Source organism: Trachemys scripta, chromosome 7 (genome assembly GCF_013100865.1).
Source record: "Trachemys scripta elegans isolate TJP31775 chromosome 7, CAS_Tse_1.0, whole genome shotgun sequence".
NCBI lineage: Eukaryota > Metazoa > Chordata > Testudines > Emydidae > Trachemys > Trachemys scripta.
Window position 1 is genome coordinate 92,345,073 of NC_048304.1, and position 26,062 is coordinate 92,371,134.

At 42.0% G+C, this 26,062-nt stretch overlaps 1 protein-coding gene across 2 annotated transcripts; it reads right to left on the minus strand.

The window, feature by feature from the left end:
- Positions 1-1,775: 1,775 nt before the first annotated feature.
- On the minus strand, positions 1,776-26,062 carry ACTA2 (actin alpha 2, smooth muscle). 2 transcript variants are annotated; one of them, XM_034775985.1, is made up of 9 exons: positions 26,043-26,062; positions 14,450-14,620; positions 11,944-12,072; positions 9,731-9,841; positions 8,200-8,284; positions 7,936-8,097; positions 7,500-7,691; positions 4,219-4,400; positions 1,776-2,066 (listed from the first exon to the last, which is right to left on the minus strand). In XM_034775985.1, exons 2-9 carry the CDS (start codon positions 14,576-14,578, stop codon positions 1,923-1,925), a joined length of 1,134 nt encoding a protein of 377 aa, XP_034631876.1. In that variant the 5' UTR covers positions 14,579-14,620; positions 26,043-26,062; the 3' UTR covers positions 1,776-1,922. The 2 variants fall into 2 exon arrangements, with proteins under 2 accessions (XP_034631876.1, XP_034631875.1); XM_034775984.1 differs by lacking the exon at positions 26,043-26,062 and adding an exon at positions 17,277-17,399.

Below are 26,062 nucleotides of genomic sequence, written 5' to 3' on the forward strand. Positions count from 1 at the left end.
TGGACCTCCCGCAGGCGCACCGCCGAAAGCTGCCTGCCTGCCATGCTTGGGGCAGCAAAAAACATAGAGCCGCCCCTGTCCCTTAGACAGTGTCAGGAAGCTTAGAGATGCTGCCACAGGGAACAGCAGATATTGACAGTCCACCACAGATCCCTGACTCCAATGAAGGCCTCTACCCACCTACAGACCTTCCTCCTGGGGCAAAGGCTTGAGTCAAGGGACACCAGATGGGGCAGAGCCTGGAGAGAGGAGCACAGTGGACTCATGTGTGACAGACAGAATTAAGACTGCTGCAGTCTCCCAGCCACCGTGTAAAATGGACTCGCTATTAATCAGTGAGACCCTCCAAAAGGGGGCACTCATGTAATTTAAGGGTCTTTATACCCAAGGTGTGGGGAAATCAAGGAAATGCTTGTCTGTGGTGTCACACCAAGGGGGAATCCAGTATGGCCTGCCTTATGACAGAGCCCATTGTGCACATAGTGACAGCCCCTGTCCCAGCTAGGTCTTGATTTTTAGATTTCCACCTCTTAGGCTACAGCGACTAACAAGTGGGTCAGGTGAGGGAGAGGGCATGTAGGGTAGCAAAAATAAAAAGTAATCTGAATCCATGAGAGAGAGACAGAGAGAGAGAGAGTTAGTCACTCAGTGCATGCCACGGATCTGTTCAGCTAAAGATGGTCTTTGCAAAAAAAACAAAACAAAGAAAGACATGCCCTTGATGGGATGCGTGTTATGTAGTTATTGTTCCCAACTTCGTTGTAAGGCACAGTTGAGCTGCTCCCTGGAAATTGCTGAGAAATGTATTCACCAATCTCTGACAAACTCAGTATGTACTTTCCAGAGACAAGGTTGCGGCGGTACTGTCTTTTATTGGACCAACTTGTGTTGGTGAGAGCGACATGCTTGTGAGCTTACACAGAGGACTGACCTGAAAACAAGCTCTGATAAGCTTAGAAGGCTCTCTTGCTCCCCAACAGAAGGTGGGCCAATAAAAGCCACACCTCACCCACCTTGTCTTACTAATAGCCTGGGACTGACACAGCTATAATACCACTGCATATGCACTTTCCTGACAGCACTTTCATTGACTCAGGCTTGAGCTTCCTCAGATCTAGTGAGAATAAAATTGTTAAACATTTATTTCATTATCTAAAACAATGGTCAAAAATCAGCTGGAAATAAAATTCACCAAAAGGAAACCGAGAACTATCAATCATTTTAGCTGTTCTGATTGTGATCCCAAGGAAATGTTAGGATTAACCTATATTGGTTGTTCTAGAGGTAGCCAAAACTCACAGCACTAAAATAATATTGCTGAAGTCAGTCCAGCCACCTAGCGACCTGGTCTGAATTGAAGCCCCAGTTCACCCTGATTGCCACAGCTTAGACACTTCAGAAATAGGCTGCTTGGCTCCTGTAGAGAAGACAATACCTTGACAGTACCTTTCTGAGCAATGCCCCTGCCTTGGCTGACACACACGCACACCACTGATGCTAAAAGAATGGGTCAGCCTCACACAAAGCCTGTGTGTATCAATCAATAATACTAACAGCTACAACTTGTTGTGATGACACCAAATTGATGGCTCTACTTGGGACTACTCAGCATCTCTGAAAATCAGGTCTTCTATTTAGGTGCCTAAATGTGAAGAAGCCTGGGACAGGTACTGAAGTGTATTCTGACATTACCACTGTTGAATGAAGATGAAACCAGTTCCGAAGCCTCCCAGAGAGCACACACCCCCTTTTGTAAAATAAAAGAAATTACTAGACACATATTTACTATTTATTCAAAAAAATACATGGTATCCAATTAGAGCCATTATTCTGAAAGATTTTGGAATGAAATTATAAGAACGTATTTATTCCTGAATACATTCACAGCAATGTGCTGAAAAATACATATACAGATAAGCAGATTAAAAGCATTTGCGGTGAACAATGGATGGACCAGCTTCATCATACTCCTGTTTGCTGATCCACATCTGTTGGAAGGTGGACAGGGAGGCAAGAATAGAGCCACCAATCCAGACGGAGTACTTACGCTCGGGAGGAGCAATGATCTGGTAAAGAAAAATACCACCTTGTGTTATGGGGTAAATATGTTTGGTGACAAACTGACTTAAGCAATGATATTGATGTTAATGGAACCCCTTTGGAAAAGCTGCAGTGGCATCCCTCACATTTCATTAGGCCACTGACGTGTGAGCTATGGTCCAATATTTCATAGTCACTCAGTGTATAGTCTGAGCCTAGCTGAGACTGAGAATTTGAGCACCCTCCCCGTCAAAGCAGTACCAGTGACTGCAAGTGAAACAGGGGAAGCTACCATCCTTGAAACATTTAATGCCAAACTGGCTAATGGATTGGAAATATATTAAGGAACAATCCTGGAAGTGCAGAGGAATGGACAGTGGATCTCACACTGTGGTCTGTGGAGCCCTTTCCTGATGGCATGGAGAATATGATATTTCAAGAGCCAAGGAATGGAGGGATTGGGGTGACAGGAGAGAAACTTTTTTTTCCCGAAAGTGATCAGTAGAAAGAAAAGATTGGAAAATGCTTGGAGTAGGGGCAGGGGCACCAGAATGGGAGGACGGGGAAAGGAGGCCATGGCCCCATCATTTTTTACCGGCCTTAAGAGTGAGTGGCGGTGAGGAGGTGCAGAGGAGTGAACAGGGGGCAGGAGCTCGGGAAGAGACAGTGTGGGGGCGGGACCTTGGGGGGAAGGGAAGGAATGGGGGCAGGGCTACAGTTTGGGCAATGGTGGCCCCGCCCCACACTTCTAGAACACTTCCAGCACTCCTAAGTAGGGGCCTGATCAAAGCCCAGGAAAAGCAATAGCTGTGTCTTTGAGTCTTTAGACTCCTGGCATTAGTGGGAAACATGTTAAATTTGGGTAAAATTTTCAAAAGTTCCTGAGAGTGGGATTCACAAGGAGGACTTAGGCTCATCACTTCAGCACCTAACTGTTAGGTGCCCTGCCGCCATGGGAATTCACAACCCTGGCTTAGGCACCCAGGCTCCCTGTACATTGCATGGGGAGAGTTCGTCCCCTAACAAAGAGATTCATAGAATCCAGCATGTGAAGAATGAATGGCCTAGGCTAGCCAGTGCAAAATGCTGAGGAACTGGGTGTTGCCTAAGCCCTGCCCCTCAAAAGGGTTAGGTGCCTAACTCTGCACAGGAGGGCGGCACCTCCCTCCAGTCAGGATTCTCAGCTGTGAACCCCCTCCTGGAGTCAGGTGCCTGAGCCAGGCCAGCCCTTTCTTAAGGAAAACAAAGGCGGATAAAAAGCTGGTGCTTTTGCCTCTCTTCCCAATAGCCCTGTGGTTAGAGCAGTCACTTAGGGTGTGGGAAGCTTGGCTTTAAATCCCCACTCTGTAGAGCAGGGGCTTGCACCCGGAGGAGTGCTCTACCTACTGGTCTATTGAGTATGCTGGGTGGGTCTCAATCCGCCTGTGGAAGCTGCCCCACTTTGTATAAAATACTTAAATATCCACTGGACGAGAGAGCAAGATTGATTCGATAGTCTGGTGCTTACGGCACTCACTGGGATGTGGGAGACCCCAGCTCCAGCCTCTGCTCCACTTGGTATAAAATCCTTAATTAGTCAGTGGAACGTCTTCAACAGGTGAGATAGAGAGACTCACCCCAGAACATCCCATCGCCCAGTGGTTAGGGCTCTTATTTGAGAGGTGGCAGACCTGGTTTCAAGTCCCTACTCTACATCAGGCAGGAGGATTTGAACCTAGATCTCCCACATCCTGGGGGAGTGTTCTAACCACCAGGTTATTGGGTTTAAAGGGCAGCTGCACATCCTCAGGCTGTGCTTTGTACAGAGACCAATCTGGTACGTGACAGTCCCTGGCCAGGCACACGGGGGGAGTACGCTCCTACACAGAAAGGGCTGATGTAACTTACTCCATGCCGGGAACAAGGGAGGAACTGGGATTCAGTCACAATTCATTATCTGCTCTTCTTCTGGGGCAATGCAGTTACCTGCCACCCCTTACTCAGGGCAGATTATACAGTTACAGTCTAGCCCAGAGTAAGGTACAGCTCATCATGAATCAGGGTGGCAAAACTGGCCTTTTGCTAGCAAGCAGGGTATGTATTAGTGATTACTTGAGAAAACATGCACATGAAAGAGCTGAACTCCTCTGGCCCACACACATTTTTGCAAAAATCTGCCTACAAATAATTGTGCTGTACCTTGATTTTCATAGTGCTGGGAGCCAGAGCAGTGATTTCCTTTTGCATTCGGTCAGCAATACCCGGGTACATTGTAGTACCACCAGACAGGACGTTGTTTGCATAAAGGTCCTTTCTGATATCAATATCACACTTCATGATGCTGTTGTAAGTAGTTTCATGAATGCCAGCAGACTCCATGCCTGTGAAAAAATAGCAGAAGGTTAAGAATAAGCAATAAGTAAGTAAGTAGTCTTAAAACTATTAAGTAAAATGAATAGAAGCTGCTGTTTAGAAGGCACCAGTCTCCAAGGCTTGTGCAGAGTCATTCTGCTGCTAGCTAAACTACTTAGGGCATGGCTACACTTGCAGATGTAGCGCTGTGAGTTAAACCCGCCTTCGGAGAGCACAGTAGGGAAAGCGCTGCAGTCTGTCCACACTGACAGCTTCAAGCGCACTGGCATGGCCACATTTGCGGCACTTGCAGCGGCATTGGGAGCAGTGCATTATGGGCAGCTATCCCAGCATGCAAGTGACTGCAACGTGCTTTTTAAATGGGGAAGGGGGGTGGAGTGTGACAGGGAGTGTGTTGTGCGTATGTGGGGGGAGAGAGAGTGGGTTTTGGGGGGGCTGAGAGCATGTCAGCATGCTGTCTTGTAAGTCTCTCTCTCTCTCACACACAGCATTCCCGGCTGTCAGAAACGGAGCTTTCAAAGGGCATATCCGCATTCCTACAGTGATTCAAAACAATGACAAGATGGCCACTTGATTTAAGGGGATTATGGGATGTTTCTGGAGGCCGATCAGAGCGCAGTAATGCAACACCTCGTTCACACTGACGCCCGGGCGTTGTAGCCAAGGCGCAGCAAACGTTATTCCATTCACTGAGGTGGAGTACCAGCAGCGCTGTAGCCGTGGAGTCAGAGCACTCTACGTGCCTTGCCAGTGTGGACGGGCAGTGAGCTAGGGCGCCAGGGGCTCCTTTATTGTGCAGTAACTCGCAAGTGTAGCCAAACCCATAGAATATGTCTATGCTACAGCAGCACAGCTACAGCGTTGCAGCTCTGGTGCCGTAATGTAGACACTTCTCATGTGAACGGAAGAGGTTTGTCCACTGATGTAGTTAATCCATCTTTTTGTTTGTTTTAAAAAAACCCTACGTATGTCCTAGGAACGTTAGGTGTGTAACACTATTATTGCTGGTTGGGAATCCTGCCCTCTCACAAGACTTACAGGTGATTCCATTTGGTTTTGTGACAACCTATGCTCAAATCTGTTCACTAGCATGACATGGTGCTAACGCCTCTTTCCTAAGGCACAGACACCAAATATACTCCAGTTTAGGCAGCCAATGTACATAAGAATTAAAGTGACATTTTTCTTTCATCTACTAGCACATTGAAAGTACAATAGTGACACTTCCTAGTTAAAGAACACCTCTGGGAGGAAGTACAGCCTTCCTTGGCTATTTTTTAAATACATGGTTATATTACTTTACTATTTCTGTTTCCTGATGGGATGAGTAATTCTTACCACCGGGTTTCCTGTGTGAATCTTTGTATTTACAAATTCAGTACTCACTTTCCAAAAGCATTCTCCAATTTTGCTTAAAATCTGCTCTGTGCATAAACCTCTTGCCAATAAACTAATTGTTCTATGGTAGTTATGAAAAACATACACAAAAGGGGACAAATACAGTCAAAGCAAATTATGATTGTTCAATATTTATATTACAGTAGCATCTAGAGGCCATGATAAAGATCAGGACCCATTGTGCAAGGTGCTGTAAAAATAGGTGTGAGAAGATCCCTGCCCCAAAGAGTTTACAATCTAAGATGATGAGCAGCATACAAAGAATAGGGAAATGTAATAATTTTCTTAACACTGTATGACCTGATCAGTGAGGTGAAATTATTGTATATTGGATTATAAGACTTTCCTGTATGAACATATTGATCCACCTTAATGGGGGGTATGAGAAAAAGAAGCAGGGAAGCAACACAATATACGCAATTTACCATTTCCTAGCAAACACTTGGAGGGAAATTACAATACAGTGGCCTACCTCCTGTCTCCAACCCAAAGTTACACACCAATTTTGCCAATGTGGGGGAACATACATATCAAAGCTCTATAAACAATTAAATAGCTTGTTCTCTGGGAAGGAGGGTAATCAAAAGAATGAACAGCTTTTTAAATGGATTCTCCTTGAACCAAAGGGGAGTGAAATTTTTTTGTGAGTAAAGGGAACAGACTATGTAATCCAGCCCCTATGGGCCTTAGGGGGTCTATAGGAAGCTAAGACCGGGATCCCCATGTGGAAGATGGATAGACACCTGGTAAGCAAGATATTCATCAAGTCTGGCTACTGCTGAAAGACCTAGTTTTTCTTAAATGGTTTTGACCTAAATAAATACTACTTTGCTTTAAGGAGGCTGCTTGGTTACTGGGTACCACTGTCATTGCTCCTGGAGAGAGCAGATTAGCAGGTGCTGAACATAAGTCACATCTGCTGAGGTAATCACAGCTGATCACTGGGGAGCACAGCCCAGAGCCTGTTCTGAGAGTGGAAGAATCCCATGATTCCACCCCAAGAGAGATTTAAACCTGACATTTGGAGAGACCAGGAAGGGTCAGAAGTGCAGGTATTCGCAGCTTTCATTTAATGGTCCTACGATACAGAAGGAAAACAGAAGTGAATTTTGAATTTCCAGTGGTGTCTATGGTTTTATAGGAAGTACACAGGGGTCCCAGGGAAGCAATGATCAATGAACAATGATCCTGACAAAGCAGAAATAAAATCTTCAGGCCAAATTCTGAGCTGCTGTGGTGGCTAGGACCCCAGTGATAGTTCACCCACTTAAGCCAGATCTGAATTAGACCCGTTTTTTTAAAAGCATTAATTTTGGATCCTTAACATGCATCAGCTTTGTCTACTAATGGGCTGGGGAGTGACTTGTTGGTCCAAGGCTATTAAAGCACAGTAGCTAACTGTACAATATATGAAATGATGCTCATCTTTATTTAGGAAAACAGGAATGAGTAGTTTTTGTTTTTATTTTGAAAGTGTTTATTACTTAGCTGATGAACTGTGACTTGACATTAAACTCCTTTACATGAATGGTGCTGTTATAATATAGACCCATATTAACTGAAAATATATACTAGAGCATATGCATCTATAGGCACCGTATGCTATAGTCTAAGTAAACGAATGTGGAGCAGGGTATGGATAGGAATTAAAGGAGCACAGGGATGAGCTATTAACATAATTTACCAAGAGAAGAAATTGATTAACTTACCAATGAAGGAAGGTTGGAACAGGGTCTCGGGGCAGCGGAAACGCTCATTACCTATGGTGATCACCTGCCCATCAGGCAGCTCATAGCTCTTCTCCAGAGAAGAGGAAGAAGCAGCAGTGGCCATCTCATTTTCAAAGTCCAGGGCCACATAACACAGCTTCTCCTTGATGTCACGGACAATTTCACGTTCAGCTGTTGGCAGGACTCAGACTTTAGAATGGGAGTTAAAGATTCATGCATTTTAACCGATTACCCTACGAGCTTTTCCAAACAACTTGTGAAAATAAATCCTCTCTCAGTAATGCTCAGTGGGTATTTTATATTCTGCTCAATTTCTTTATGCTTCTGCTGCAGCTCTAAGAACAATCACTGATCTTTTAAAGCTATCACAAATTTTACACATTAAGCAAATCTTCTCATTTATTATTGTCCTTACCAGTAGTCACAAAGGAATAGCCACGTTCAGTGAGAATTTTCATGAGGTAGTCGGTTAAGTCTCGGCCAGCCAGGTCCAGACGCATGATGGCATGGGGCAGGGCGTAGCCTTCATAGATTGGCACATTGTGGGTGACACCATCACCAGAGTCTAGTACAATCCCTTTGAGAAAGGAGTACAGATGTCAGTTGACCTCAGATTCCATGTTTTAAAAACTGTTTAAATTTCACATTTTCCCTTCCCCAAAATCCCAAAGTCACATACCTGTGGTACGTCCAGAAGCATAGAGGGACAGAACAGCCTGAATAGCTACATACATGGCTGGTACATTGAAGGTCTCAAACATTATCTGAAATGTAACAATAGCAAATCACTGTAGCTATAGGCATTTATTTTTTAAAATTACAAACAATAAGTAACTCGTTAGAGAGGAGGAAAGGGGGGTTTAGTACAGATTATTGGCAAGCAGTGGGGAGAAAATCAAGGGGTATTCTATCTAAATTCTAAACATGTAGGCTAGAACACCAACTATTCTGGATTTGTTCATGTGTGCATTTTCTCTCTCACACACACAAACACACACACAGCATCACTTATAGTATTTTATTTCCATCAAATAGCTGAGATCAGAATTTTGAATGGAAAAAAAAGCCATTACTCTTTTTAAAAATAGACTTTCATTTAAAAAAAAAGATTTAAAAGCTGAAATGTGGCAACTTGTATACGCTAGTTCAATGACCTTAAAAAAAAGTTTAAACTACAGAAATGTAAATTTGACAACTTTTATTGGACCAACTTCTGTTGGTGAAAGAGACAAGCTTTTGAAAGTGTTTGAAAAGCTTGTCTCTTTCACCAACAGAAGTTGGTCCAATAAAAGACATTACCTCACCCACCTCGTCTCTCTAATATCCTGGGACCAACACAGTTTCAACAATAGTACAAACAATTTGACAACTAGCCACTTTGTCTGCCCTCCCATCCATAACTATTTTATTATCATGAATATCAATAACATATGATGTACAATTGTTGTGAGTAATTGTAATGATCATATAAAAATCATACAGAATCCACAGAGATTGAAATGATTTCAGAGGAAGGTTCAGAGTAGCAGCCGTGTTAGTCTGTATCCGCAAAAAGAAGAACAAGAGTACTTGTGGCACCTTAGAGACTAACCACTTCGATATGCATCCGAAGAAGTGGGCTGTAGTCCACGAAAGCTTATGCTCTAATAAATTTGTTAGTCTCTAAGGTGCCACAAGTACTCCTGTTCTTCTTTTTTCAGAGGAAGTGTCTCAATGCCATTACAGTGTCAGAAAGGGGTTTGGGTCTTGGTCCTTTCACCATATTATAGCGTTTAAAAAATATGGTTAGGAAATCTAACTTAACCAGGGCAAAGGATAGAAATTCAGAGCTCTGGCTGCTACTTTATATTCAACACCTAACTACAATTTCTAAATTTGTATGACCTGTTGTACATAGTAACCCAAAAGTGACTAGGTTTTACTGGAGTTTTAGCACAGCAGATAATGAATACAATAATACCTTCATTCTGAATGCTCTTGCTCCTATAAGGTTAAACATTATTTCATTAATTTAATTGACTTACTGGGAAGCTTTGATGTGGGTGATCTCTGTTCATGTGATTCTCTAGGTATGAAAATGTATCCTTTGTTACTTGTCTCTTAATTTACCTGGCACCCCCATCTGTCATTTGCTCTGCATAGAAGGGAAGCGCTGACCTTTCTAAATAGCCAGTAATGATCATACTGTATTCAGATACTGGTATGCTTACCTGGGTCATTTTCTCTCGGTTGGCTTTTGGATTCAATGGAGCCTCAGTAAGCAGAGTAGGGTGCTCTTCAGGGGCAACACGCAGCTCATTGTAAAAAGAATGATGCCAGATCTGGAGACAATAAGAAAAGGCAACATGAAGAAACATCAGCAACCAACAGTCCATAAGCATTTCAGTTACTTCCAGCCACATACCATGCCCCACAGCTACAAGTGCTTCTAGCACCAGAAATTGGCCAACAATATCTGACGTGCAGTTATCCCAGATGGACATGACTGAATTCATAGTGGAAAGCTAAATGATCAGCATCTGCAACCTACTTCAGGTTTTACCACTAATAATGTTTTGCTTATTGTAAATCAGTTTTGGGACTCCTAAGTTAATACAAAATAAACACATTGAGCTTCAAAAAGCAGATAAAGACCTTTATATTGTTTTTGATTTGAAGAAAAATGTACAGTGAAACAGCATCCACTGAAACAACTTGGATCACAGTTCTGTTTGGATTAATTATTTTTTTTCACACTAGCCATCTGTCCATTTAGAGAAGGAAAGAAAACCTCTCACTCCAGATGGCAAGGGAAAAGGTCCATGAAAATAGATTTACATGAACAACTTAGAGACTGTAATGTGACTCTTTGTAGGCAGAATAAACTATAATAAAAGTGGTATCCATACAGGCAATGATCAGTTTTTGTGTATACACACTGTTCTTTGCTACAATAATTTTGTGACTCTTTCTAATGAGCAACATTGGTAAAATAGGACACACCTTAGGATCCAATGAATTTGGCCCTTCAGACCTGGGGCAGACTCCTCAAAAGTTCTATCAGCAAAGATCGGAGTTAAAATAGTCTTGCAATTAAATCCAGTTTCCCAATATTCCTCAATGTATCTTTGGCGTTGGCCTCTATCTATAACATCTGCATGGCTCTGTAATACCGTTCAGTAGATAACAGGGCTACTGAAAACTATTTCCTAGATGGAGAAGACTAGATTTCATGGGTGAATACATCCTGTTCTTGTTTGTAGAATTTCTCTGAGGTCAGTTGTTTCCTAAGAATTCGTGACTAGCCCCACAAGCAATTTGCTTTTATTCCACGCAGATTCAGTTAAAAAATAAATAAATAAATAAAAATACTGTATCTATTGTCTTCCCACTATTAACTTTCATTCTTCCCAAATACAAAACCTTGGGCCAAGTCAGCTGCAGTAAAGGAGTTAACATTCTGATGAACAGTAACATCTTGTACATTGTTTCTTTGTATTGAATTTTATATGTATATTTACACCGCTACCCCCGATATAACGCTGTCCTCAGGAGCCTTACTGCGTTACAGGTGAAACCGCGTTATATTGAACTTGCTTTGATCCGCCGGAGTGCGCAACCCTCCCCACCCCCCGGAGTGCTGCTTTACCGCATTATATCCGAATTCATGTTATATCGGGTTGCGTTATATCGGATATTATATACAATATAAATTGTTTTCAAAACATTGGTGATCACAGATCAGTTTACACTTAGGGCCTTTGGACTGGGGAAGTGTCATTATCTTGCTAAAGCGCTGATCCTTCTGCTGTTAAAGCCAATAGGAAAACTTCTGTCTAGGCCAGAGCACTTTTGTGATGTGTTGTACTGCTTGCACTGTTCCGAACTGCTCTAGTTCTGTAGAATTACTTTAAATAGCTACATCATCAACATCTTATAGATAAGTTTCAACAGTCTGTGGCAACAGACCTGGTTCTAGAGGCACTAAGTCTTGGATTTGAATGGTGGCTCTGCAATTGACTCCTTAGGGCCCCGGTCCTGCTAAGCATATGCATAACATTGCTCACATGAGTAGTCCCACTGACTTCAAAGTCATGGGTGAGTTTAAATGCTTTGCAGGATCGGGACACACCTGGCCTTACCCAAGTCAACCTCTCTGACTCAGCTTCTCCATCTACAAAATGGGTATAATATTCACATACCTTACAGTAACTAGCTAGGTGTACACATCATCTTGGAGAGTAAAATAATAACTAACACAGATTAGCTCTGGGGTGCTGCATAGATGTTAATTATTACTAGATCAGCTCCAATATTCATAAATAAAATACAATACTACTGGATAACATGACACTTCAACCTTCAAATTACTTTGTAATCTTTTGCTATTGCACCCAAGTAATTATGTCTATTGGTGACATAAGTAAACAAAATGTTTAAATACCTTCTCCATGTCATCCCAGTTTGTGATGATACCATGTTCTATGGGGTATTTCAAGGTCAGGATACCTCTCTTGCTTTGAGCTTCATCCCCTACGTAGCTGTCTTTTTGACCCATACCCACCATCACGCCCTAATAAATTACATAAAGAATGTGACTATCTCAGTGAGAGGTGCAAGAAGCAATCAGAATACTAACTGTGAAATAAATGTATGCAATTTTAACTGCTAGCAAGTCTACAAAACATTCATTGTCTACTAATCTTGGGAGTATTACTTTTATCTTTAATGCAAAAATTACATTGTTAGTTTACTTACAATATTATAAAGCTCTGGAGTTCATGTTCTTATTATAATTAAGTATGTAGAGTAAGCAACACAAGCCTAATATAAAAATCATCAATACAATGTAGAGAAATTAAAGATGGGCTTTTAAATAATAATTCAATCCATAAGTAGTAGTCATGGAAGAAACTATCACTCAACCAAATACAAATCTGGAGGGAAAAAACTCTGAATAGTGCCATTTAGTGGTAAATAATGAACACTATATTTTTCAAATTTACCCAAGGGCCTGTCTGTATTTTCCAGAGTGGAAGAACAGCTATCACTAGCTATTAAAAATGTTGGCAATTTTGAAAATGTAAACACAGTTGGCTGCCTTAACTATATTGTGTTCTTGTCAGAGCCTGATAATTACATACTCCAACCCTTCTGTTTTTCAGACTGATCTATCTTGAAGACTGATTACTTTGATCTTGTGATCTATGATGTCTGTAGCTCTGTGAGACAGTCTGAGAGCTGATCCAGGATGTGGATGATTCTAAATAGCTGCATTCAATTGCATGCAAGCACTTATTTTCATTATGACTAATCTGTTTTTGAGCAATGAATATAATCAGTACACTGGCTATAGAAAATGGCATATGAATTACTATTTATTATTTGCAGTATGCTCGTGCCCAGAGGTCTCAAGCTGGATCTGGGCCCTGTTGTTCTAAGTGCCGTACAAACGTAGAGGTATATCGGGTCCCTTTCACAAAGAGCTTACAGTGCCAACCGCTATTTGCATGGTCGCTATGCAGTCTCGCTTTAGAAAAGAAAAGGAAATGGAAAAAAGGAATTCTTTGTAAACTTGCCCCAGGGGTGGGGGAGCCTCTGATGGCACAGCAGCATCCTCTTGCTCATGCTGTGGAAGTCTCAGGCACTTCGCTTTGGAGCGTCTCGGCCATCCTCTCCATGAGACCGGGCACTTAAACCATTACAAGGTACCCAACAGCACATGCAATGAATTGTCCAGTATAATGAGCATAAAAAGATTCAAAATGGGTAGTAGCTGCCACTTTGTTTTACCCTAGCTAATCTGTCTCGGACACAGAACAGATGTAATTCAAATGCCATGCTGTTAGCTTCTTTCATAGTTACAAAAGCAGACCAGGAAGAGCGTGAACACTTTCAGCTACAAGGTCAGATCATGGGCTACATTAGGGAAGCTTTACTCTCCTTACAGTGTTACAGTACTAGGACCTGATCCAAAGCCTCCTGAAATCAATGGGAGCCTCACAATTGTCTTCAGTGGGCTGTGGTTCAGGTCCCTAGTCCTAAATTACCCTAAAGCTAATTTACCTAGCCACCGGAGGATTCCCATTGCACAGGGATCCTTGATTGGAGCAGATCCTAAAGCCCCCCAGTCCCAGCAGCCAGCCCAGCAGGGTGTGAGCTAGGTGCCTCAGCACCACAGGAACTGCTTGCCGCTTGCCCTAGCTTGTTCTGCTAAGGATGTGGCTCCTAAGCTGTGTAAATTCTATAGCATTCAGATGAAAAATGCCTTAGCACACACGATACAGCCTGTCATATGTTATGTTGTAAAATACTTATCTGGGAACTAATCACCCCTATCCCCCGCCTCCAAGCTTATGAAATTCTTTCTGGCAAGTAAAGAAAGCAGAACAAGGTTACTAGGAAAGCTGGGTGAAAAAAAAAATCAGAAGTTTTTAAATTTCAGTGAAAAAAAATGGCAACATTTTTTGGACATTTTGTTTTAACTGGTTTTTTGTTTTTGGCTGTGTTTTCAACCAGCTTTTAGAGTGGTCAACATTTGTACAAACAGCTAATTTTTTTTAACCACAGGAAAGCAGAGAAGACGGTGGGCCCAGTGACAGAGTGATCCCGAGCCAAGGGGAAAAGGAGGAGATATTGAAAACTTTTGGGAAAAGGACTTCTCCGCCAGACAACTGATCAGAGCTAGCTCAGGCATGTACACCTTCAGGGCCTGCATGGTCTTATTTTATCTGGAAATATCATACAAATTAATGACTTGCAACTAAAACACCTGGCTCTGTGGTCTCACCAGATCAAACTAATCAGGACTGGGGCTGGTGAGTACTTTCAGGGAAGAGCTGGGTGCTCCAGGAAATGGTGTTGATATTTAAGGAGCTGAGTCAGTACTATCTCTAATACATTCTGTTTTACCCCCATGCTCTGCTTGAATAATTGAACTGATAATTCACCTGGTGCCTGGGACGACCCACAATGGAAGGGAAAACTGCTCTTGGAGCATCATCCCCAGCAAAGCCAGCCTTACAAAGTCCTGATCCATTGTCACAAACCAGGGCAGTGCTGTCCTCTTCCTCACACATCTTCTATGTCAACGTCCGCAGGCCTTTCGGACAAAAAGAGCCCTACAAAAACAACACACAGACAATGGAACAATTCTGCAGGCAAAATGCAGGGGCTGCTGCATGAAGTGGACCTGCCACAGTCAGGATACGCATGACATCCAGTAGAAACAAGAACGTTATTAATAGAGAATGTAAGGATTCAAAAGAGAGTGTTAATCTCAGAGTGCAGGAGCCTCATATTCCACTTGCCCTGCAGGAAGGGGAGGTGTTTAAAACAAAAACAAAACAACCCCCAGGAATTCAATGTTATTCAGTGGAATTCCCCCTGAAGGACAGGAAGTCTGATCTAGGAGAGATGGAGTTTTAATGGCTTGAGGATGGTACATATATTTATATTTTAGTGTATACATTCAGTGTTCAAAAAAGGTGCTTGACTGACAGCTCTAGAGATAAAAGGTACAGTACAGGAAGGGGCAGTGCAAGTTTCCCAGTGCTACACATCGCCAGGCCAAACCCCTGCCATGGATGAACACTTCTAAGGGTGAGAGGGTAACTTGCCATGGGCTTCTTTGAGTTTGCCAACAATGTTGTCAGATGGGAACCATTATAATAGTGGCATTTTTGTTGTGGAGACTAGAAACAGGGCTAAGATGGACAACTCATTTCATACACACAATTGTTTGTTTAAAAAGAGAAAGTGATTATGCTAATCAAACCCCTTTCCTAACAGTATTCTAGTGCTCCAGTGAAGATGTCCTTCCTTGAAATTAAAGTTGGAAATCATAGACAGCATCTTCATCTAAAACAGCCACAAAACACACTGCAGCTTCATTTCAAAGTCGTCTAAAAGATCACTCTCTGCTACTATCCATGTTTATTTTGCCATGGTTCCCAGATGGAGTAAATACCACTGAAATTAGTTCCCTTTCTAAAATGATGTTGAAAGGAAAGTGACACATAAAATGCTTTGAAGTATTTTGAATGAAATCAATGAGAGAAACAAGTATTGTGCAGAGCTGCAGAGACACGTTTGTCAGCAATTCATATTGTTAGGGAGAATCCTCTGAATAGCTCTGGACCCACTGTTTGGCTTGCAAAGGCCTACATGTGGAATTAAATGTTTCAAAAATGTGTTGAGGGCTAAGTGAGACAAGGACGAGAAGAGACACCGCTGACTGCACACACTCATTAAGAAATTCCGAAACGGGGGTGTTAGAAATGTAGAAGAGGGTGGGAGTCAGGTTGAAGTGATGCATTGCTGAGGTGAAGTTGAGTCTATGTTGGTTGGCCCTCAATAGCAGAACAGACTAAAGAGTGAAAAATGGAAAATTCTCCCAAAATGCGATTTGTGCTGCCACTGTGCAGAAAAGGAATCCAGGAGACACTGCCCAGTTCAGATACTGTATGCTGAATAGATGCTGGCTGCCAGAAGAAAAGTTGATACATAAATGCTAACTTGAAATGTTCTAGGTTTTATGTATTGGGGAAAAAAGGAGGAGTTTTATAGTTGTACACAATTGTCCATTTCTTAGGGGCAAGAGCTATTTATGTTTAAGCATTCACTTAATGGAGTACGACTTATCTACCATGCATGAACAGCCCAGTTTGGAACAAATCATTTCCTAATTAGGAAATAGACTCTCAAAAGTCTGCTTTTGGAACAGAGTTCGAGGTCAGGGGTTTGCTCAAACCAATGCAAACTAGTACTGTGCCAAAAATCACTTGGGGGAAGGGAGAAGGAAATGCTACATTTCTGAGCTTAGTGGACTCTAAATGAAAACCATATTTAGTAATAAAGCACCAAAGTTGAAGAAATCAAAGCTGAATGATTTCAGGCAGGACTCTCTGCTGCCAAACACTGATTTACAGCTCAGGACTGCCATGGAGTGCTGCAGTAACATTCTACAGTAGCAATCAACACAACATTCTGGAAAAGGTAAATATGCACTATACATCTCAGGTGATTAAAGCATGGATTTAGTTGCTACCCACCTTGTTGCTGCATACTTTCTGTTCAGAGAGAGAGAGAGAAAACTGATCCCAGAACCCTCCCACACAAGACTGATAAAAGATTTCAAACTCATAAGAAACATTCTATCTGTAATCCATTCCTTATATAGAATGCTTGGTGTTTTACACTATGGGTAGTTTTCTGTGTAAATAGACATCACCATCATCATATCATGCTAGACACCAATATCACCATCTTTCACATATTTAGCTAATTTAAAAGCATGTTTCCAATAATCTTTTCTAACCCAGCATGCCAATGTACAGGAAGTCTACAGCACTAAGACACATCCATGAGAAACCGTAAACTGAATCCCATCCTACAGCTAGATCCAGTGGGCCAATTTAATCCATTGAATCCAAAGCAGATATACCAGGGGTGAATTTGGCCCAGTGTGTTTAAATAGGAACTCTGTCACAATTCCAATCATGTAAATATTTTAAATATACCTCTTAATATTATTTTACTGCTGATGAGACAGGTGAAATGACTTGGTAGAACTAAACTTTTTCCAAGACTGTAAAATATCTTAAATAAAAAGGCAATAAAATATAAAATGATTGGAATGTTTATCAGTGCAATTTTAATATGAAATACATGACAAGTTACAGAAGAATAATACATCCTCCTGAACACTTTCTGCTTTTTCTTTGTTAATAAAAGTCCTCCTGAAATCTGTCAAACTGTTGGTTCAGTGCCACTTACCCTGAGAGTGCTTGGCTGTGGATAGCTGCTCTGGGACGGTACACTGTGAAGCTGAAAACTGCTGGTTATATAGACCCTTGGCCTGTTCCCCTCCCACTAGCTTCCCAAACAAGGAGCAGAGACAAACTTCAAATCCATCTCTCAGTCTAGCAGAACCATATAGGGACCTCAGCACAAAAACCTCTGATCTGGGTGGCCACGGGTCTTTTCCACTGCATTCCACTGCACTACTCCTGAAACAGGAGGAGAATTCAGCTGTGCAAGATAAACACAGTAAAACTTCAGGATAACTGCTAAAATGCACTGAGATACTGTACCAGTGGCAGAGAGACTCATCTGCAAAATACAAAGTAGCATAAAAATCTAAGGAGACAGCAGCCAGTTATAGAAAGGAGGTTTCTAAAAAACCCTGCCTTCATGTTCACATTAGCTAAAGATTATTTGGCAAAAGCAATACAAATGATTGTGGAAAACACACGAGTTGCTGTACTTTGCCACAAATGCTGTTGAAAGTGGCATATAAATAGATGACTCCAGTAGATCAATAGCGCTAATGGGAATAGGAGTTCTGAAGGGCATTCTCATTTGGCTCTCTGGGGCACATAGTTATGTAAAGGCACAGTAGAAATGCTTTAATTCTGTACTGATTGTAAAGCTGCACTGTAAGAACAATCCCTTGTAGACAGACATTGTTGATGGGCTGGAATTCTTTTACTTCCCATAATTGAGTTTTAAATAACTGGAAATTCCAGGCCCAATTCTTCCCTCGTGTTACTCACTGGACAAACTTGGTCCATTAAATTTATATCTCAGACATGTTTTCAGATATAGTTTGCTGCATTATGAGCCCACAGCTAACTCCACAGCTATATTTAGTGATCAAAATGAGGGTTTCTACTTACATATTGAAAAGTTATTCCCAGGATTTTACAGCTGTAGCCAGCTGTTCTCTACAGAGGCAGACTCTAGTAGCGAAGCTCTTTCATGGGATAACACTGTTTTGCCATTAGGCTTGTAGTAAAAAACAGAGACCAAAAACCACATTCTCTAACATTTGCATCACTGAGCCATTATGAAAATCAAACTGCCCCAATGAGATGAGATGAGATGAGATCACTGCTTTATGAGCCTTTTCTTAACTGGATGCGTGTGGCTGTGTGCACATGCCCACAAAATGTTTGGTGTCTAATCCTGTAGCCCTAATGCAAAAAAACTCCCATAAGATTTGAATGGGAGTTTTCCCAGTGGAAAGATTTAAGGATTAGTAGGCATCCTTCAGTCTCGAGAGGCCATGGGTATGTGCCCCTGAGAGGTAAAGAATTTACTGGATTGGTTTTATGGCAGCTGTGTATGTGGCTGAAGAGACCCACTTGAGAGGGACAATCTTTGCGGCATCTGTCACATTTAAAGGTGATGTTTCGACCCTTTGGGCTCTGCCTTCTACGAGCTCTTTTCTCCTCTGCTAAGTTGGACGGCATCCTCTTGTAACTCCGAAGACCTTTGTTAAGTCCGTTTCCAAAGGCTGCGGTCTTGAGTGTGATCTTCCCAGTTGTCCACATCCATGTCCATTTATTTGAGGTCTCGCTTCACACATTCTTGAGACACAATTTTGGGCATCCTATGGGTCTTTTTTCCAGATGCCAATTTGCCATAGAGGATGTGCCATAGGGGATGCGCCCATCATTCATTTGGCACACATGCCCAAGCCAGCAGTGGTGTCTCTGTTTGAGGAGTGTTGGGTATCTGGCACACTTGAGCACCTCACTGTTGGTGACTCTATCACTCCAGGAGATTCCAAAGTTTTGACAAAGACAATGCATATGAAAGCTGTTGAGCCTCTTTTCCTGATGAGCGTATAAGGTCCATGTCTCACTCTCATGAAAAGTGTGCTGATAACACATGAACACAGATCTTTGTGTGTTCTGTCAGTTTGTTGTTTTGCCATACTCTCTTGCTCAGTCTAGACTTAAGTATTAGGCAAGTAGTATTGGTAGTAGATGGAAAGAATTATCGATAGAGGACCAAAAGGAACTTGTAAGGAATTTATTTTCTTTTGAAGGTCAGAGAAGGAAACTAACAGAAATTATGGAGCATGGGCTACAGAATTATTTATGTAATGATTTCCATTTACCCATCACAAGGGTGTCTGGGCATGTGGTATAAAATAAAAAAACCCAACAATGTGAACTTCCCACAACAGTCAATATAAATAGACTTTTCCTTGTATTGCTCCAGCTTGTCACCATCAAAAAAATAAAATCTTCTCCAGGAAAGAATAATAGTCAAATAAATGGTTGACCAAAATGATGTATCTTGTAGGATTCTCTATAAATTAGTATGTTCAAATCAAAGGGCATGAGAGTTTCACATCCCAGGACCTGCCCCTGAAGATAGCTGGGCCTGATTTTAATACACACCAGTTTTACATCAGAGTAACTCCACTGGCATGCTGATTCACATTGCTGCAAATGAGAAGAGAATCAGGGCTCCTTCCTCCAGTCTTCAACTATGCCCAACTAGGGACCATCAGCCACAGCATTACAATTGATCTTAGCTGTGGCAATGGTGTATAGAGAGAGGGAGGAAATTTTGAAGGTAACCAAATCCCAGTGTATACATGTGGCTTTACGCATTGAATTGGATCAGGGAGCAGTAAAGTCAGTGCAATGCATGCAATGACAGATGTAACTTGTTCGTGCTGATCCTGTCCACTAAGCAGGCGAGTCCCTATGCCACCTGATGCTTCCATGTGGTCTTCAAGACTAGTCACAAACGGAATGCATTGAAAGAGTCCTATCTGGAGGTGTCAGATATTAATGGCTGGGGGGAGTCCTGCACTAAAGAAAGCTTGTCACCGGTTAGGTAACAGCAGATTTTAAAACATGTTGCAAGCTATCACTGCTATCTGGGAATCCAAGATCAGACCAGGTCCCAAAGTAGCCAAAGGTAGTGAACCTCCTAGGATGAGCATACTCTACCAATAGAAAGCAGTTCCAAATCCTTGCCAAATCCTCTAGTTGCTCTCATGGCCAATCAGTACATGACTGTTGTATCCAGACTGAGACTCAAACAGCTCACTCTCATCAACATCCCTGCTTCAGCTAGGTGCCAGGGAAGCAAGGAAATAACATCACTCTAGCTTGAGGAAGAGGAAACGTAGAGTAGATCTTGGATATTTATCCTTTTCGGGGATCTCACCGTGAATTGTTGTCACAGGGACATTGGAGACATACTCTGAGCATGGGAGAAAAAAAACAGCCTAGTCAAGTGGACTCTATCTTGGCGACTTAGTATTTTTATTATTATTATTATTATTATTTGATGCCAGACAAGTAGGAGGCCCCAAATAGAACAGAGCAGAATAGCAAAGAAGAACGAGGCTATTGAGAACCAGAATCTAAATACAGCATGTGAGGGGCCAAATTTCTAAATCTGCCTCTAGAACTCCACGTAAACAGTGTGTGCGCAAAGGTGTGTGAGCGTGTTCAAAACTCTGCATTTTTGCCCATACCATTCCCCATTGCAGTTCTCAGCATAGATGGCATGGCAGAAGCATGGTCAGGAGAAAGGGCATGATCAGACTCGGGGCTTAAAGCCACTCTTGTCCCTTCTTCCTGCTCCCCTTTCATCTCTTCTCAATGGGACCAAGCAAAGCTCTGGTGCACTGAGGATCTGGTTCACGGTCTTCAAGTATTTTTCAAGACATCCATGGCAAAGTTAATTACCGATTCCTTTTATTTTTTTAAAGGCATTGACTTAATTTATCATGTGAATTTTGAGATGTGACACTTACAGAAAGTGTGCTTGGGAATCCATGCTAGCAGTAACTGTACAGCTTATATGCCTGGGAACTGGGCTGCTAGTACAGTTCTGCCCTAAAGAATACTGTTTCAGAACTCTGTGGACTAACTAGTAGATGTCATACTTTTTTGGTAAAGGAGGCCTGAAACTGCAATGTTATCCTGACTTCTGTAGAAAACTGTGAATAAAGTAACCCCTCTACACATAGTAGACAAAATACTTACATGCCTTTACTTTATAAGGGAAGGCAACTTCTTAGGTTTCTGTAAAGATCTTCCTGCTTAGTTTTAATTGGCTGCTCAGGAATAAGGCTCAGCTAAAAATGTCTCTGACTCCCTTTGATTTAGGGATTTCTTTCATATTGCTAGCAATAGCAGAACCTCTAAATGTTTTGGTTTATCTATCTGCAGGTGCTCTCCTGTATCTCACTGATAGGCTTCAAGCATTTCTCTCCACTTCTCAGTAAAGAGAGAAACAGAACTAGGGAGTAGAATGATCTTTTAACAACTTCAGTTACTGCAGCTGTCATACAGTTTGATGTATTTGTGAAATGTCAGACCCAGTATAAACTGTCAGGTAGACAGACTTGCTAATACATTGTTCTCAGACTGACACTGGCCTCTCTGAGGAAGCACTGACTGCTTCCCAAAGAGCTCAAGCAAGTCCAGAACATGGGATAGGAGTGGGGGAGGAATAGACTTTCTTTCTTGCTTAGGATTTTCCATAAACTATTATTGGCTGTTCAGTACTGCATACTAGCGAAATATTTTGGGCCAGATCCTCAGTCCCTTGTAAGTGCCTTTTGCACTGCTGCAGCTGCCTGAAGGGGACTTAACGGTTACCTTAAGACAGCACTTGAGGATTCTCTCATTGTAGGAGACTCCTCAATAGCTGTAGGTTCCATGTAGCCAGCACTATGCCAGCCCTGCCTCGGTATCAGGAGCATTTTGGGGCAGGAATGGGTGAGGCCAGAGTGCAGTTTTGATTGGTGGAGTGCCTCTGTTGGAGCTGTAATCAACTCACACAAGTTCGAATAGCCTCCAGGCTCATGCAGTAGCCTCATGAGGCTCTTTGCACTGGGAGGAGGGCAATGGGAGAGATACTGTGGCCTATATTCTCAAAAGTGACTAGTGATTTTGGGTGCCTCCCCATTTCGGCACCCAACTTGAGACATTTTAAAGGGTCCTGGTTTTCAGATGGCAAGTTCTTGACCCTTTCTAAAGTCAGGCCTCTTTGAGGTGTCTCATGTTGGGCACTCAAAAGCTGAGGCACCCCTCAAACCATGTTACTTTTGAAAATCTAAACCAATGCCTGGTGGCTCTGCTCCCTCCTTACAGCTCTTGGAGCTTTAAGGAAATATTTATTCCCCTCTGCACCATGCCATGTAGGGGGATGAAGGAGACTCTAGTTTATTAATTCACTTCTGACCTTCCACCTTACTGCCAGAGCATATTGCTCTGTGATCTCTCTAATAAAGATCCTCCTAGTCCAAAATCCAAGAGGCATATTCACAGCTGAAATGAGTGAATAGTTCTTTTCTGCTCCAATTTATACACTCTCACTTACACTGATGTTACCTTAGTATAATTCCATTAACTTAAATTAAGTCCCTCCTGATTCACACTAGTGTGAGAATATAATCAGGCCCATTCGATCAGGACTGATTTTGCAAAGTTTTCATTTGTTTGTATTTGCCTGGACATGAAGTCTTCCCATCTGATATCCATTTAACATTTACAAGTAGGCATCAGCAGCTCCAGAGCCATTCACTCTCCACTCATTTTTCCATTATAAAGCAGAGTCAATCAAAGATGCATGTATATAGGTGCAATATGCCTACTTCTGTGCACAGCTGCATTAACCTGGTGCTTATTTCAAGCTATTACAGTTCCCTATCTAAGTCATTCAGCTGTGGAAAACGGTCCTTAGAGAACATTTTTTAAAATATTTTTAAAAATGATATACATACCCACATGACCTCACTATGACCAGTATTACACCCTTCACTGCTTGAGATTTATTGGTTGGTGGCCTATGAAGTAAAGTTTTTGTTTATCAAATTTTAGGCAAGAGTTGAATGTGGGGAAATTTTCAGACCCACTGAAGATTAATTTCAATTTTCAATTGAATTTCAATTTCAGTGTAATGGAAATTTCAAAGAAGAAAAGTTTGTTTATAAATCATAACTTTGACCATTTAAATATATTATATTATATATATATATGTTTTTACAGAACTGCTTCACTTACTGTACTGTTCTAGGTGGTCACTATCAATGATTTAGCAGCTCTAATGATACCTACACTTGTGCCAACTGTCAATTTGTTGTTTGGTTGATAATAATACATGGGTGAGTGTATGGGAATTGCCCAACGTTTATTTCTACTGTTTTTATATAGCCTTATTCTGGGTTTCAGAAACTCTTGGCATTGGGGTTCCAGCAGCTTTTTGCATTTCAAAAGAGCTCTAACTTCTGTTTCCTCTTTGAGAGTCATGGTTACAATATTCACCTCATTCTGGTCTCCTTGTTTAAATGCAGAAGTGAAAGAAGAGTCCTTCTGCAGGTCATCATGTTCCTTTATGAAAGCGGAAGAGTGAAACCTTGCCTTCTGATCTCCCTGGTACTATATATGCCTTATTTGCATATGTAAATTGGACAGTAAAAACTGCCGAGTCAGACAGTCCCCCTCAACAGAATTTACAGTGTATACGTGGGCATTCCCATACAGAAGACCAATTTCCAGTCCCCTTCTCTAGCTGTTTGGGCTTGGAGGGTTCCACCAGCAGGGCACAAAACTCTTGAAGCATAGGTACCGCTGCTGGAGATGACAAGGGAAACATATTCCTACTGCAATTCTTTACTGGCCTCTGTATGCCCCTCCTGATTTCCCACTTTTTTGATGTGGTTGAACCACTGCGCTGAGGGGAAGCAATTGCTTTGTGTTGCATAACCGTGACCTTACCACTGCCAGCCACTGTCTAGTGCAGAAGGGAGTGCTCTCCAGGACTGGCTCCATGGTTTTTGCTGCCCCAAGTGGTGGAAAAAAAAAAGCAAAAGCAGCGATCGCAATTGTGATCAGCGGCACTCCGGCGGCAGCTCCACCGCGCTGCTTTCTTCTTCGGCAGGAATTTGGCGGCAGGTGCTTCCCTCCGAGAGGGACTCGCCGCCGAATTGCCACCAAACAGCCCGACGTGCCGCCCCTTCACATTGGCCGCCCCAAGCACCTGCTTGCTGGGCTGGTGCCTGGAGCCGGCCCTGGTCCTCTCATTAGGATGCTGGCCATGACATATGGCCTCTTCGAAGCTCCAATATGTGGGAAAAAGACCCCTCATCCTTACCCTGCCCAAAATTATTTTGGTTGTTGATAAGAATGTGCAGAGAAACATACAAGCTCAGAGCTTGTATTATTCACTAGAGTGCAGCAAGGAATGAAAAAGTAATGGGTTGCCTCTTCCACTCTCCCAGTGACACCAGCCTCCGTACTCCGTTTGCCTGCTTCTGCCACAAGTACCTTCATGCTTTCTTCCAGGCTGCCTGTTATTCATGGAACACTCTCTCCAAATTAACCCTCAAGGCCCGTTTCTACTGTCCCACATACAGGAGACTGTCAATGAATAATGATTAGGGAGATGGCCAGGGAGAACTTCTGAAATATATCTTATTGATTTGACCTATGTAATAATTTTTCCCTATTCTTTTAAATACACACACACACACACACACACACACACACACACACACACACACACACTTTCTTCTTCCAGTGAAGTAACAATTCCAATTCCACAAACAGTCCTGTCTGGTGTCGACAGCCTCTTTTGCAAGATCTGGGGAGTCAAATTGATAGTCTGTGTTTGAAATACCATTATCAGTTGTGACTGCATAGTGGATTTAGAGAAATTCTCTGTCTGAGAATCAATATACACACCACGCTTGTGATCTCACTTTTTCAGATTCTCATAATGGGCCTGATCCAAAGCCCATTGAAATCAATGGAGAAACTCATATAGCAATAGGCTTTGAATCAAGCCCTAACTGATCATTGTAGATAGATTAGAAATGTACAGTACATAATGCTATATTGCCAACTGTGTGAAATAGGAGAACTGCGCTCTCTTTTTCTGGTTTGGTTTTCTGAGCATTTGTCCATGTTTTATGGCCAAATAATGTTCCTTCTCTTCCCCCAAGATGAATTTTTAATGCCCAGAGATGTTTGTTTGCTCAGACTTCCTCTCATATATCTAGACCAAATAATATTATTTTGCTCAGTTTTCCATCTACTAATACAATAAAAGTCTTACACTCACTAATTTCAGAGAGATGATAAATTATTTTTTTCTCAGCTTAGGAGAAAGATTCTGCAAAGCTCTTAATTATTTCATTTGGTGCCATTTACAGCTAAATTCTTCTTCCATTGAAGACATTGGCAAAACTCCCATTGAAATCAAGGGGAGCAGGATTTGCCCATAGGGCTTGAACCAAAGCCGACTGAGGTCAACATGAGTCTCTCCATTTGTCTGAATTGCAAATGCTTATATTAGTCTGTGTAATTTTATATATAAAGATAGTCTATGTTGATTGGTAGTGTCTGTTACTAAATACGAACCTCATTCTCATGCATCTACTTGAATAAGGAGAAAATATATTACCTGGCATCACTGGGACAGTCTCAATGTTTGGAGAGGGTCTCAGGCAGTGCTTAATTCATTACAGGGCTTGCCAGGGTTGAGCCATGACACCTCTAGGCTTGGCAGTTCATAGCCCCAGCACCTCTAGGCTTGGCACATCGGTTATGAAAGTAAAAAAATTGCTTGAGCCCCGGCATCTCTTTCATTACATATTAAGCACTGGTCTCCGGTATATGTAGAGAGGAAGTTGTAAGGCTCCCTGTTTAAAAATTATTTCCTGTTCTTACAAATTAGAGAACAGATTACAATAAAATGCATCCAAGGCTTTCTACATACCTTAAATCTTGGGACTATGG

What these genes read in the sequence shown, in the direction of transcription:
- ACTA2 (XM_034775985.1), bottom strand. Translation starts at nt 14,578, where the DNA reads ATGTGTGAGGAAGAGGACAGCACTGCCCTGGTTTGTGACAATGGATCA. An exon ending in ACTGGGATGACATGGAGAAG is followed by an intron (nt 9,842 to 11,943) that starts GTATTTAAACAT and finishes TATTGTCTCCAG; the next exon opens with ATCTGGCATCATTCTTTTTA. An exon ending in CTATTCCTTTGTGACTACTG is followed by an intron (nt 7,692 to 7,935) that starts GTAAGGACAATA and finishes TCCTGCCAACAG; the next exon opens with CTGAACGTGAAATTGTCCGT.